Source organism: Lactuca serriola, chromosome 4 (assembly GCF_051521515.1).
Source record: "Lactuca serriola cultivar US96UC23 chromosome 4, Lser_US96UC23_V15, whole genome shotgun sequence".
Lineage (NCBI taxonomy): Eukaryota > Viridiplantae > Streptophyta > Magnoliopsida > Asterales > Asteraceae > Lactuca > Lactuca serriola.
Genome location: NC_136411.1, coordinates 193,163,232 through 193,176,789, shown reverse-complemented (window position 1 = coordinate 193,176,789; position 13,558 = coordinate 193,163,232). Strand labels below are relative to the sequence as shown.

At 33.2% G+C, this 13,558-nt stretch overlaps 1 protein-coding gene across 1 annotated transcript; it reads left to right on the top strand.

Annotated features, from left to right (window-relative positions):
* Window positions 1–1,048: 1,048 nt before the first annotated feature.
* Window positions 1,049–2,957, top strand: LOC145103098 (uncharacterized). The gene is made up of 3 exons (XM_079040639.1): window positions 1,049–1,341; window positions 1,908–2,299; window positions 2,396–2,957. Exons 1-3 carry the CDS (start codon window positions 1,188–1,190, stop codon window positions 2,810–2,812), a joined length of 963 nt encoding a protein of 320 aa, XP_078896765.1. The 5' UTR covers window positions 1,049–1,187; the 3' UTR covers window positions 2,813–2,957.
* The last annotated feature ends 10,601 nt before the right edge of the window (window positions 2,958–13,558 follow it).

Sequence of the window (13,558 nt, the reverse complement as noted above, 5' to 3'; positions counted from 1 at the left end):
ACCGACCTTCTAGGTCAACAAAGTTCTTTCGGTATTGTGATCATTACTATTTTTTGGGTCCTTCGGAAGTCTCGTAATGTTATTCTCTCGAGTCTAAGCAATGGGAGATTCGTTGTTTTATTTAACCGTTGTAACTTTATTTTCCATTGTTGGCTGACTAATTCACTATTAATAATAATATGCTTTTGCTACTTCCCTCTTAATACTATCATTTTGCTATTAATATTTATTTTAACTTTAATCATTAAAAATAATTGAATAACTAATACTCCCTCCGTTCCAAAATTATTGTCCACCTTACTATTTTAGTTTGTTCCAAAATTATTGTCCACTACCAAAAGTAGATATACATTTTTACCATATTACCGATAACATAAAGTAAACTTGAATAATTACAAATGCATATTTTTCTTTGGTTTTAGAAAAGGACAAGAGGATCATTTTATTCAAAAAGACAAAAGTAATTATTGTTTTTTTTAATCTATGTGTTTTTTTTATCTGTGAACAATAATTTTAGGATGCAAGAAGTATAAGAATTAATAAAGATACGTTCTTTCTTTTGCCTTTTTTTTTACAAAACAAAAAGTCAGTTTAAATTTTAAAAAAATCGATCACTCTAGAGAAAAAACATAATATACAGATGCAATCACTAAAAAAACATATGTTGCAAAAAGGACATTCACTGCTCTTCTACAATTCCACCCAAACAAAAGGAATCGCCATCAGTCAGCACTTCTTGGCCTTACTCTATATATTATTTACCACTTCAAACCCTTGCCTTATCATCATATCTCGATTTTAATACACATCAGATACAACAACAATTACTATACTCAATACTCCCTCTTTCTCTCTCTCACCATATCTCATCTCTTTTTTTTGTCTAGTTTCTTCTTTTTCTCTTCGTCTTTTTGATCGGATTTGACACTCCGACAACTTCTGTTATGATGGGTGTGACAAACAGATGTTCACATACTTCCCATATCACCGAGATCATCATCACCAGCTTCTTCCGCCATAAGTTTTAAACAAACCCATCTTCCAAATAATAATTCGGATTGAAAAATCTAACCTTTTATCGATCTAAATCCAAGAAATCAGTATCTTGTTATATGTAATTCACAAAAGTATTTATGGCTGGTTGACTATAATACCCGACTTCTGGTGGGTACTATTTTAGTGGTGCCATGGCAGCTCGAAGCTTTCTCTACGGCGGCGATTCCGGTGGTGGTGGTGGCTCAGGTTTCAATTCTGTTCTGGTTACAAACAAAAGGCCGCCTTTTTCTTCTTCTATTCCTCTTGATTCCCACTTCGTATCTGGATCCACTCATTCTTTTGCAGGTAATCAGTTGGATATTTCTTTAATTATCGCTTGTTTGATATTTACTTCTTTAGATGATGTTGTTTGAAAATATGTTACGATTTCTCGTGGGGTTATTGATGTATTGATTGCCACTCGATTAAAGATTATACTTTACATGTTTGGATTCTGATACTTTTGACTTTACAGACTGTGTTGTCTGGTTGTAGATTCATTTGAGTGATGAAAAGAACAACTAAATTGGTGTTTGATTCTTTCATCATGACTTCCTTAGATCTTCCGATTACTGTCTTCTTAATGTTCCAAAAAGCAATCTTTGATTTCCTGTTGACTAGTTTGACTTTGTAATCATGAAACAAGAAGCTTAATGTGTCCTTTCGAAGATTGATGCCTTTTCATTTCGAGTGATACTTCGATTCAAAAAACACATTTTTCAACAACAATTGCGAAACTTTTAACATACCCAGAATCTATATGGTTGACTTTTATGATCTTTAGTTAATTAATTAAACTCACAAACAATCGCCGATCTAGAAAAAAACTGAAGTTACAAAGAAACTCATTCATGTTCTTGATATCTCATCAGGTGCTAGATCAATGGTTAGCTTTGATCAGGAAGGAGGAAACGGATCAGGAAGAAACTTTTTTCAAACATTCGATCAGGAAGACAATGGTGATGATGAATACGACGATTACTTTCAGCACCCAGAAAAGAAAAGACGTCTGAAAGCTGATCAAGTTCAGTTCTTGGAGAAAAGTTTCGAGACAGAAAACAAACTCGAACCCGATAGAAAGATTCAGCTAGCGAAAGAGCTCGGCTTGCAACCTCGGCAGATCGCAATCTGGTTCCAGAACCGCCGTGCACGGTGGAAGACCAAACGGCTTGAGAAAGACTACGACGTTCTTCAAGAAAGCTACAACGAACTCAAAGCAAACTACGAAAATCTCCTTCAAGAAAAAGAAAAACTAAAATCCGAGGTATTGATATTTGATATTTGATAGAAACCTATTTCATTTAAAATTTCTTAAACGTAAGTTAAAAGTCTGAACTTTTGTTTGAATTTTCTTGCATAGGTTCACGATCTAAATGACAAGTTACTTTTGCAAGAAATGGAGAAGGGAACTTCCGATTCATCAAGCACCAAAAGCCCATGTGAGCCACTGCAACAAGAACAGGCTGCGGATTGTTTGAACGATGAAGATGTTGGTGTAAGAAGCGATGCGACTGAGTCGAGCAGTCTACAATATGTTGATCTATTAGAGAGGGGTGACTCGTCGTATTTGTTTGAACAAGATCAGAGTGATGAATCTTTAGATGAAGAAGATAAGTTGGAGAAGATGTTTGTAACTACAGTTAGTGGTTACATGTTACCGAAGATCGAAAATGGTGATTACCCAGAACTAGATGTTGTCAATTCTTCATATCTTGAGTTCCCTAGTCATGGTGAGGATGAAGATGAAGACCAACCCTTTGGTTTTTGGTCTTACTGAGTAACTCAGTACTTTATGCTAAGTTTTTTTTTTGTTTTTATTATTGTTATATATGTACTTCAAGAAATTTCTCAAGAATGATGTAGAAAGGAATAAGATTCAAATTGTCACACCCCCGGTGTATGAGTGGTGATTTTTGTTTTTACGATTTTGTATTTTCTCTTCCTAACACAGTAAAAAATAGTAGTTATCTATGAAAAGCTATATGTAGTTCCTTTAATATTGGGAACTGTTGGAACACACAATAATCAAGGATCGATGTTAAATATGATGTGGAAAAATCAACATAGTAGATAAAAAATTTCAATACGGATCGGTTATCAAATAAGTTCAAATATCCAAGGTGAATATGAGTAGGATGCAGAGGATTAGAAAGCAATTTAGACCTTTTTGTGCACACATAATCGTAAGACCACACCTATATATATAGTTATGTGGGGAGGTAGGTGAGTCAAATCAACTTGTTATGTGATGACACGTGGAGCACACAGTAAGTCACCAAATCTTAACATAAAATATTAATTCTCCGAGATTACGGAATGATAAATAGATGCATATGCTACAACAAGTAAGAGTTTGCTAAGGAGCTATATATGTGAAGCTCAGTTACTTCGAAACAAAAGATTACAAGACTGTGTGAAACTGAAATATTTACAAAAGTGTAGATAAAGCTCTTAAACAACAATAGTCGCGAAAGTACATTTGCAAAAAAACAAACACAAACATATTTGATCTTCAACAATCTCCCACTTTTGTCTTGTCGGCGAAATCTTTAGGTCTTTCACAGGAGTCTTTACTAGAAATTTAATAACCTTAGGAAATAATACTAGAGAAATAGCAATCATAGCATTTCACACATATATATAAACCATTCTAGCATTCAATGTCTTGGTCTTCATAATTTTTTTATTCTTTCCAGGCCAATCCTTTGCAAGACATACTCAAGCAAAATTGTCGGAAATAGGTGTTTCTCCGATATTCTTATGAAAATTTTAATAGTCAGTGCTGTTTGAATCTTTGAGCTTCAAAACGATACCTCCATTCTGAATTTTTGGGCTTCGAAACAACACCTCATTCAAGAGTCGCAATGACTTCACCAAGGGAATAGGTCTGATTTGAATGTTGTCGAGTACATGATCGGGAAATGAATGGTCAAATTTAGAATGTACGTAATTTCTAAAGATTGTGAGGACATGTCTTGGTAGTAATAAATAAGAAAACTCTTGATGCTGTTCAGCAGATGTTTTGCCTTTTCACAATGAAGTCCGAAGGATTCATGTTTGGAAATTTTACATTAGTGAACTTCATTTGCAAATGGTCAAACAAGCGATCAGTAAACATCATGTATGAAAATTGTCTTCAAATTAACTTTTTGGTCACCTGGACAATTTCGATACGGACAATATATGCTCTTAATGCTCCAATTTAACTACACTCTATAGTTGAGCGTTAATGAAATTAATCGAATCAATCTTTCATTGTAAGACATTTCACCGAGTTTGATCCTTCTAGAGGAGATTAATCGAGGATATCCAAAAGATTTTAGCGAAACTGGCATATCCAATAAAATCCCAACATGAAACCTTGGATTTGGAGATTTGACACATATGAAATGCATTGAGGTTTTCGGATCGAAAGCTTTATTGAAGAGATAATTAATGGTTTTCTCAAATTCAATAGGATCAGAAATCATATCTACGGCTTCCTTGTCTCACATGATCTCATCTTAATGATGTTCCTCAACAATTTTCACAGTGCTTTTTTTATTTGATCCTATTTAAATCAGCAGGATCAATTTTCATCGATGAACCTTCTCCAGTAAAGGGCGTTTTCCCTAGGTTTCTTTGTGAAGTAGGATTTTTCAAGAATGGAAGATGATTTTGGAGGAACTTGCAAAGATTCTTGAGATTAAGGAAAAGGACATGAGGATTTTTATTAATTTAAAGGTTTTACCACAAAAGTACATTGTTTGTTCGTGGTTTGATCCGCTACAAATTTTGATGCAAAACTCCCATATCTCCTTTATTGCATGAGCGCATTCCTAGCAAAAAACTTTGGTATACGACTCACAAGTTTTTTGGCGATTTCAAATGTAGTTTTCATATCAGTTAATTTAACATTAACCATAATATTCATAGAATTTACAACTTCCAATACTTTCGATTCTAGAACTTTGAGGCTTGAAAACATCAAGATAACTGTGACATCCTATAATCTAGGTCATAGACTACGAATGACTAAATTACAGTAAATCTTTTTGTAATTTAACTCATTGGCTTTTAGTGCATCCAATGTGAAATAAATGAATTTCTTAAAAATATTATAAGATATCAAATGATACCTTACTGCCAAATTTGTAAATTGTCAAACGAATCAAAGAGCCAAAACTGTAACACTGGTAATGCGTCCGAAAAGCTTAAAATTTGTATTAAGCAGTTATGAGCGAAGAAAACATGAAAACCTTATAGTACATGTTCCCCTGTTTACGAAAATATAAATTACGTCCAAAACGGAGTTCGTATGCAAAAGATATGACAGTTTTAAGAAAACAGACAGTAAACACTTTTTTTCTTTAATCGCATAAAACCGAATCGATCCGTTGAGGCACTTACACACCTTTGATTTTTATGATTTTTAATAAATGCCTTTTTACCGCCAAACTCTATGACTTTTATGTGACATTATATGTCATAAATATTATGTCATAAAACTTTTTAGTATTCCTAAGGATTTAAACTATACATGTGTATGTACAAAGTTTATACAAGAAACATATTTTTTTACAAAAGCTAGTGCCTCATAATATATATGCATACCAATTATGCTCAACTTTTATAAAATCTATATGATTCATTAGGTGTAAAACTTATCCATTTTTAAGTTAGGACTGAGAGTTATGCATACCTTAATTAAGGGCTTTATAGTGAAACACTATTCATTAGCTAAAGTGTAAACACTTAGCATACCCACACTACTATAACAGTTACTCTTTGGAGCGAGATACATATGTATAGATCTATACGAGGTTGACATCCTCACCTGTGGTTGCTAGATACAACATCGACCGATCAATCGAAGCGGGTGATAAGTGTCTACAATCGTTACTACGACGTCCAATGAAGCATTGTAGAAGGGTACATCTAGTCACATAATGCGGTTATAGAGCTCACTATAAACATTAACTCGAATCTCTCTCTCTTTTACTACAACTCGTAAACTTGATTCTTTCAAAACCGTTTTAAACATGGATTTACTTATACCAAGACACCTTTTGGTTTTTCAAATTTTATTTGAATATGGTTTACTTGTAAAGAAAATACTTTTTTGACGTTTTTAAAAAGTACGATTATTGTCGTCGGTAGAATTTTATTTGAATGTGGTTGCTAGCTACAACCTCGACCGATCAACCACATTCAAATTTTATTTGAATGTGGTTGCTACCTACAACCTCGACCGATCAATCGAAGCGGGTGATAAGTGTCTACAATCGTTACTACGACGTCCAATGAAGCATTGTAGAAGGGTACATCTAGTCACATAATGCGGTTATAGAGCTCACTATAAACATTAACTCGAATCTCTCTCTCTCTTACTACAACTCATCAACTTGATTCTTTCAAAACCGTTTTAAACATGGATTTACTTATACCAAGACACCTTTTGGTTTTTCAAATTTTATTTGAATATGGTTTACTTGTAAAGAAAATACTTTTTTGACGTTTTTAAAAAGTACGATTATTGTCGTCGGTAGAAAACTTGTAACTCTCACCAACTTTATGTTGACCCTCAAAATTACATGTATTCTTAGGAAATCAATAATCAAGCAAATTCATATGACGAATAGTCATGGATCTCAAGCAATTTAGTTTACTACTTTTGTTATGTTAGCCCACATGTTTAAGGGAATTTCGATATTATACTATTATCTATAAGAACCATGTATTCAAACACCAAGATGGAATACAAATGTTGTTTTGTTTATCGTTGTCCTTGTGTTATATATTCAGTTTATCTATGATCCATGAACTTAGTCGCACAGTCCATTATGTTCCGCCGCCTCGGTCGGGGGTGTGACAATAATGAGTCAGTAATTCAAAGCATGGATTCATTTCATCCACCTTTTTCATCAAAGCTTCTTTAAGTTGCTTGGATTTGGTGAGACTTTTCTTAATTAAGGTTATACAAGCCTTATTAACATCTTATTGAGAGTTTATCTCTAACTCATGCTTAGCTTCGACAGAGGCCAATGAATACTTAACAAAGATTTCAACAAAGGCTTTATTTTCATCCTTTAATGTTGAAACTTCCTCTATATGTTCTGAGTGAGAACTGAGAAGAGTTGATTTGAGCCTCAAGAAATGAAAATATTTATGTGGAAGATGTCGAGACTGTTTCTTGGACAATCAAGATACTTTTGAAATTTCATCCAATAAATCTTAGTGTGCATTTTTAGAATTGTCTCAAGGTCGCTTAGATCAATTTTGAATGGCGGGGGAGTTGGAAGATACTTTCTTAGTTAGACATTTAATTTGAGATGTTGCTTTAGAATGTCGGTTTTTGATGAAAAATGCTGCAAAATTTTCATATACTTCGTCTTCGTCAGATGACTCAAAATCGGGATAAGTGTGTAAAAGAGGGGTTTGAGGAAGAATAGTAATCTCCATAGAGCTAGAAAAGTGAAGTGCATTTGGATTTAGTTGAACACATTTTATGTCAAATAAAGTGAAGTTTAAGACTAGTCAAGTTGGTTCATTCGAATTCAGAATGTCATCTGATGGAAATTTAGTCGGCACATTCGTGACAATAGGAGGATTTTTAGGGTTTCAATCGTGGAGATTGAAGTGATATTCATCTCGTCAATGTGTGTATCACATTGGGGAGTACCTTCTTGCTCACTTGTTTCATTTCCTGTGTCAATCGTGAAACTACTAGAAAACATTACTTTTTTTGCTTCTTGTACTTGGGTAAAGAATTAGTGGGTTTCGAAGATTTATTTGACTTTCATTTATTCTTTTTAGATCAGAGAGAGGAATAATGTTAGGATTACAAGTTGGTGGTGGAGAGACGATAATTGTACGATACTCATCAACCAAAGGATTCAGAGTCCTAACGTACTTGAGCATGATGTTTTGGTAAAAAAAATCAACAAACTAATTTCATAACCAAATTAGGAAGTGTGGTGTGATGTTTGAATTTAGATATATAAAATTTAAGTAATTAAGATCTCGAAATGTGCTAAAGATCTTGGATGTGCCCAAGATCCTGGGAAGAAAATGATTATATCTAGAATACTGTTTGTAAAAGTTATTTTATCTTTCTATGTAACTAAGTGTACTTGAAGTATTTTGGGACAAAATAGTGTTCAAGTAAGTTGATAAGTAAATTCTTATAACAAATATCAAGATACTAAAAACTTTACACAAATATCAAAAATATATTGGTAGTTTTTGGCAATGAAAACAGATTAACAATCAATTGAATAAGAGAATAAGTTGTGATCAATCAAACAACAATAAATAAATGAAAGTAAATGCAAGAACACAATGATATACGAGGAAAACCTTTAATCCTTTTGGATCTCCGACATAAAATACCGAGAGGTGATGGAATCACCTACTGTAGAACTTATATTAATCGAAATAAAATTACAAGTGATAGCTGATCTTAAAGTAGGTATAAAAAGGATCAAGTGTCAAAAGAATCAGAGTGAGAGTGACAGTGAGAACGTGTCTGTGAATGATGATCATCTAGGAAAATACATAGTGATAATAACAAATATTTTGACATTCTAGGTATCTTCCTTGATCCATGCTTGACTCGGTTTTCTCAATAGTCTTCAACCTTTACAAGGCTTTGACCACGTGTTATTGACCTGATCTACTCTTCTCTAGTTAAGTTTTTAGTTCATGCATAAGATATTACAAGAAATACGATGTCAGTCCTAGGTATTGATTAAATCCAAGATCTTGGGCTTACCCAGGATGTTAGTACAAGTTCAAGATATATAAAAAAGGTAAGATGAAAATTATATGCATAAAAATTTCCTCCGTAAATCTTCACTTCAAGATCACAGGCATTGGAGATTTCTAGAAATTTTAGTCGTTATATGCTGAAGAGATGGGCTAATTCTTTGATTTCCCATGAGATTTGAATTTTAGTCCGTTAATCATATATCTTTCTCTCTTATAAATTGATCATAGAGCCTCTTATTTTCTTATGATCAGTTAATTTTCTGGGTAAGTTTCCTTTTTTCTTCTTTTGTTCAGAGCTATGGATAAGCCCTTGTTATCTCCAAAGCTAATAATGAGAGCTTCATCTATGAGGACTTTACTGATTCAAGTATTCTCTCTCAAATTCAAAAAGGGAGTTTGTAACTTTTCAAACAGGAAAATCCAATAATTTCTTTTAGAAGGGAAGTTTTAGGCACAAAACATTTTTAAGTCTTTTGATGTTAAGTTAAAACCTAATTTTGTATTGTCGCCTTGGATATGTTTTTAATCTCCCCTTTCAAATTGGACTTTCTTTTACCTTCCCAAATTTGATTATTTTTTATGAAAACTATGCTTGTGGTCTAGCTTATCTTGTTTTGGGTTGACCATATCAATAAGAACGTGAATATTGATCTTGTTTTGCCTTAAATTGCAAGTATTTATGATCTCAGGACTTTTCATTCTTCCTGTATTATCTTTAAAATAAGCTCAGGAAGAATCGTCTGGTCCTCAACACATCCTGTCATAACGTTAAGTGGTAAAGAAAATATTTCTTTTTTAATAGGCAATCTTTGGTTGAATGGGATACTTTGCATATTGATTGGATTAGTTCGGGTAGGGTTCTTTTCCTTTAGGATCTTTATAATTTGAAAAGAGGATACTAATTGGTTCTTCGTAACAGTTTCTAAATTTGAAGAATTGTTCCTGCCAAGAGAATATATAGAAGAGAGGATTTAAAAGTTTTGATATTATCTTCCAAGAAAAGATTTTTCAGGGCTATTAGGGATAATCATTCGATCGCGGTTCGAGATCTTGTATTTCAAGATTCCAAGATGTTGACCGTTCAAATTCTTAATTTTCCTGAGATTGCCTCGGTGTTCTCTTTGATAGCATTTATTGATTTTGTCTTAATTTGGGCAGGCTCAAACGTTACTTGTTCTAGTTCTCATATTTCTTGTTTCAAACTAGATGAATCCATATCTGATGGTTCCCATATGAAAGTTGCCAAGTTTCCCCTACCATTTTTTGGATAGAAACTATGAAGCCTATGAGTTCTAAGCCAAAAAAGAGGAAGATTGTCGTTGGAACTAGGCAAGATGTGTTCTCATGAATGCCATCACTAGAAATCAGCCAGAAGTTTATAGTCCTTACCCAATATGTAACGGATACACTCGCGCCTCTATCGTTGATTTTTTTCAAAGTTACTCAATAATAAAATTTAGTTGTTTTAGGATACAAATCAGATATCGAGCAATAATGAAGATTTAAGAAATATCATGAAGCTTTAATGAAGCATTCAAGGATTAAAGATAAGAGAGAATGAGCAAGACCTAAAGAAAGGATGAAGAGTTGAAGCGATTAGCTGAAAGTTTCATTGTGAAGGAAGAGGAGTTGAAGAGAGTAATTAAGAGGTGCGGGGAGCTTGAAGGAAGAATCGAGGAGATATCCTAGGAGGATAAAAATTTTATGGCTAAAACTATTTTCAAGGAGAGATTAAAGATGTTTAACAATTTTTAAGAGAGTGATATTGCTTCATAGGACCCAGAGGAATGGGAAAATCCTTGAATAAGTTAAATGGGGGTGAGGAAGTAAGTTCTAAGTTTGATAAAGTTAGTGAAAAGGTAGTAATGATAAGAAGATTTAAACAAAATGTTTCGAATAGAGTGTTGCCCTATAAGGGTTCTTTTTTACTTTATAATGGTTTTTGATGATGAATGGATTTTATATTCTATTTATTGCCTATAACTTGATAAATAAATTGATAGAATCAAATAAGCAATAGAAGGCAAATCATTTATGATTTAGTTAAAGTTCTTAGGCTTTCTTTGATAATAAAAGTTATTTGGATCCTAGATCGTTGACATAGCAAAATTTCCAAAAGATAAGCATCAAAGATTATGTACTTTGAATAATTTCTAAGAAAGTCAATAATAATAAGTATTTTTCATAGAAAAACAATCTTGGAAAAGTTTTTTAAGGGTGAACCTAAAGACGGTTGAAGAATTTTGTACCTTATGCGACTGAGGATTATCTTGGATGATATCTTGAGTGTTGCTTTTCTTAGATGATAAATTGGGATGTGCCTACTATCGTGAACCTTCGGTTTAATTTAATATCTTAGTTTTGAGATATTAATGTCTTTTTTATATCTTAGCATTGTGAACATAATTATGTTCAAACCATAAGACAACATGAACATGTTGGATTCTTGGGATAGCCTTATCCTATGGTTGTTCCTTACGCCATAGTATAAGATGTCAATGTGAAATGTGTGGGTATAAGTTCCCAACTGTATGACATGCATGTGTCATTCTATTGATTTTTTCTTAAGTTCTAATAAATATTTAGTAATATGGAGGTTGCCAGTTTCTAAAGCATAAGTTGATCCCCATATCTTTTGACTATTGCTAGAATTTGTGCGTGTATGCGAGGTGTCTCAACATTATCTCATATAAAGAAAATAATATTTACAACTTAGAAGGTAACTTGGTACTTTATATCTTAGGAAGGATGACCAGTCCTTAATATCTTGGTTAAAATCTAAAGTTTATGCAAAACAAAGTTCTTGGGTAAAGGGTGGATATTAGCATGGCTAACACCTATCCAATGCTTAAGTCAATATCAAGAATGAAAATATACAATTGATGATTTAAATTGGAAAGGAAAACATACATGAGTATCTTGGACCAAGATCTTGGGATTATGCAAAATAAGTTCTAAGATGTATAACATTCTAGGATCATGGTAACATTTGACCATCTAAGGAAGATAACTCGTATGTCCCCCTTAAAGCTTATGAATCAATAATGTAATACCATTTTGGGGCAAGTTTACCTGAACTATGTTCGGCTCTATTTTGGAAAACTTTTCCAATGACAAGATCTCCTACCTCTAATCTTTTTGTTGTAATACTTAGCAATTTTTTCTGATAGGTTCTTATCCTTATTTTGGCAAGATTGTTGAGTTCATCCACTGTTTCAAGATCTTCAGCTAAGATGTTGTCATTTTCTTCTTGATTACTTTATCCTAGCTATAAGAATCATAACTTTTGGGGGAATTACAAATTCAGTCCCAAATACCAAAGCATGTGATGTTTGTCTTGTGGAGTTCTTGGCTACGGTCCTATCTGTCCAAATAACTAAGGGAATTTCTTTTGCCCATCTTTTTATTCTTTATGTGAATCTTTTCGTTAGGTTATTGATGATGATATCTTTGATCGAATTACATGATCATTTGCTTGAGGACGAACCGGTATAGAAGTGATCATCTTGATCCTCCAGTTTGCACAAAAGTTTTCTGTTCTTTTACATATGAACTGAGATCCAGTATCACATATAATTTCATATGGGATGCTAAACCTAGTTAGGATGTTGCGTTTGATGAAGGATATCACTAATTTTCTCTATTTTGGACAAAGGCTTCAGTTGCTATCCATTTAGAGAAGTATTCTGTCATTATCAACATAAGAAATTTACCACCTGGTGCTATCAGAAATTTTCCAACAATATCCATGCCCCATCTCATGAATGGCCATGGAAATATTATTTTGGTGTAGAGGTTCGGTTGGATGGTGTAAGATATTTCTATGTCCTTAAGATCTGGGAGAAGAGTGTCATGCCCCCTATATCGTTTCCACATTATCCTTCATGAATTTATTTGAGGATGATCTTTTCTTCATTATCTTTAAGACACTTAAGATAGGGACCTGTTGCTGATTTTCTAGACACGATATCTTCAATGATGTTGAATTTGGAAGCTTTGATTTTGAAGGTTCTTAGACATTTTTGATTTTTAGGAATGGATATATCTTTAAGATATTGAAATATGGGTGAGATACAAGATTCTTTGGGATCAAAATCTTTAGGTCTAAGATCTTATAGAGGCATTAACTCTTCCTTGGTGTCTTCTATTGCAGGTTTGGTGACATGAGATATTGGAATCTTAATGTCTGGATGGATCTTGAAGGCAGAGCTAAGATTGGCTAATGCATCTACTTCTATGTTATCCTCTCTAGGTACCTGTTTTATGTTAAAATATTCGTACATTGATGCAAAGTTTTTTAATATATTCAAATATGAAGCCAATCTTTCATTTTTTTACTACATACACTTCATTAAATTAGTTAGTAACTAATAATGAATCCACATGTACCTCGAAATTTTTTAGCCCAAGATCTTGGGTGAGTTCCTAACCTAATATGAATGCTTCATATTCATCCTTGTTGTTAGTTTCTTGAAAATCACAACTTACCGCATTGAGTATAATGTCCCCTTTGGCGATTTTAGTAAGACTCTAAGACCTGATCCTTTAAAATTAGAAGTTATTTCTGTAAAAAATAGTCCATTTCTTTGGTTCTTTTGTATCTTGAAGCCAATGAACTTCTTTTTCAGCTTCAAGTTAAAGATTTGGACTTAAATGAGCCACAAAATCTGCTAATGTCTGTGACTTTATAGCAGATCTTGGCTCATATCGTAGGTCATATGTACATAAATGTACATACCACTTGGCCATTCTTCTCATCAAATTCTTAATTGGA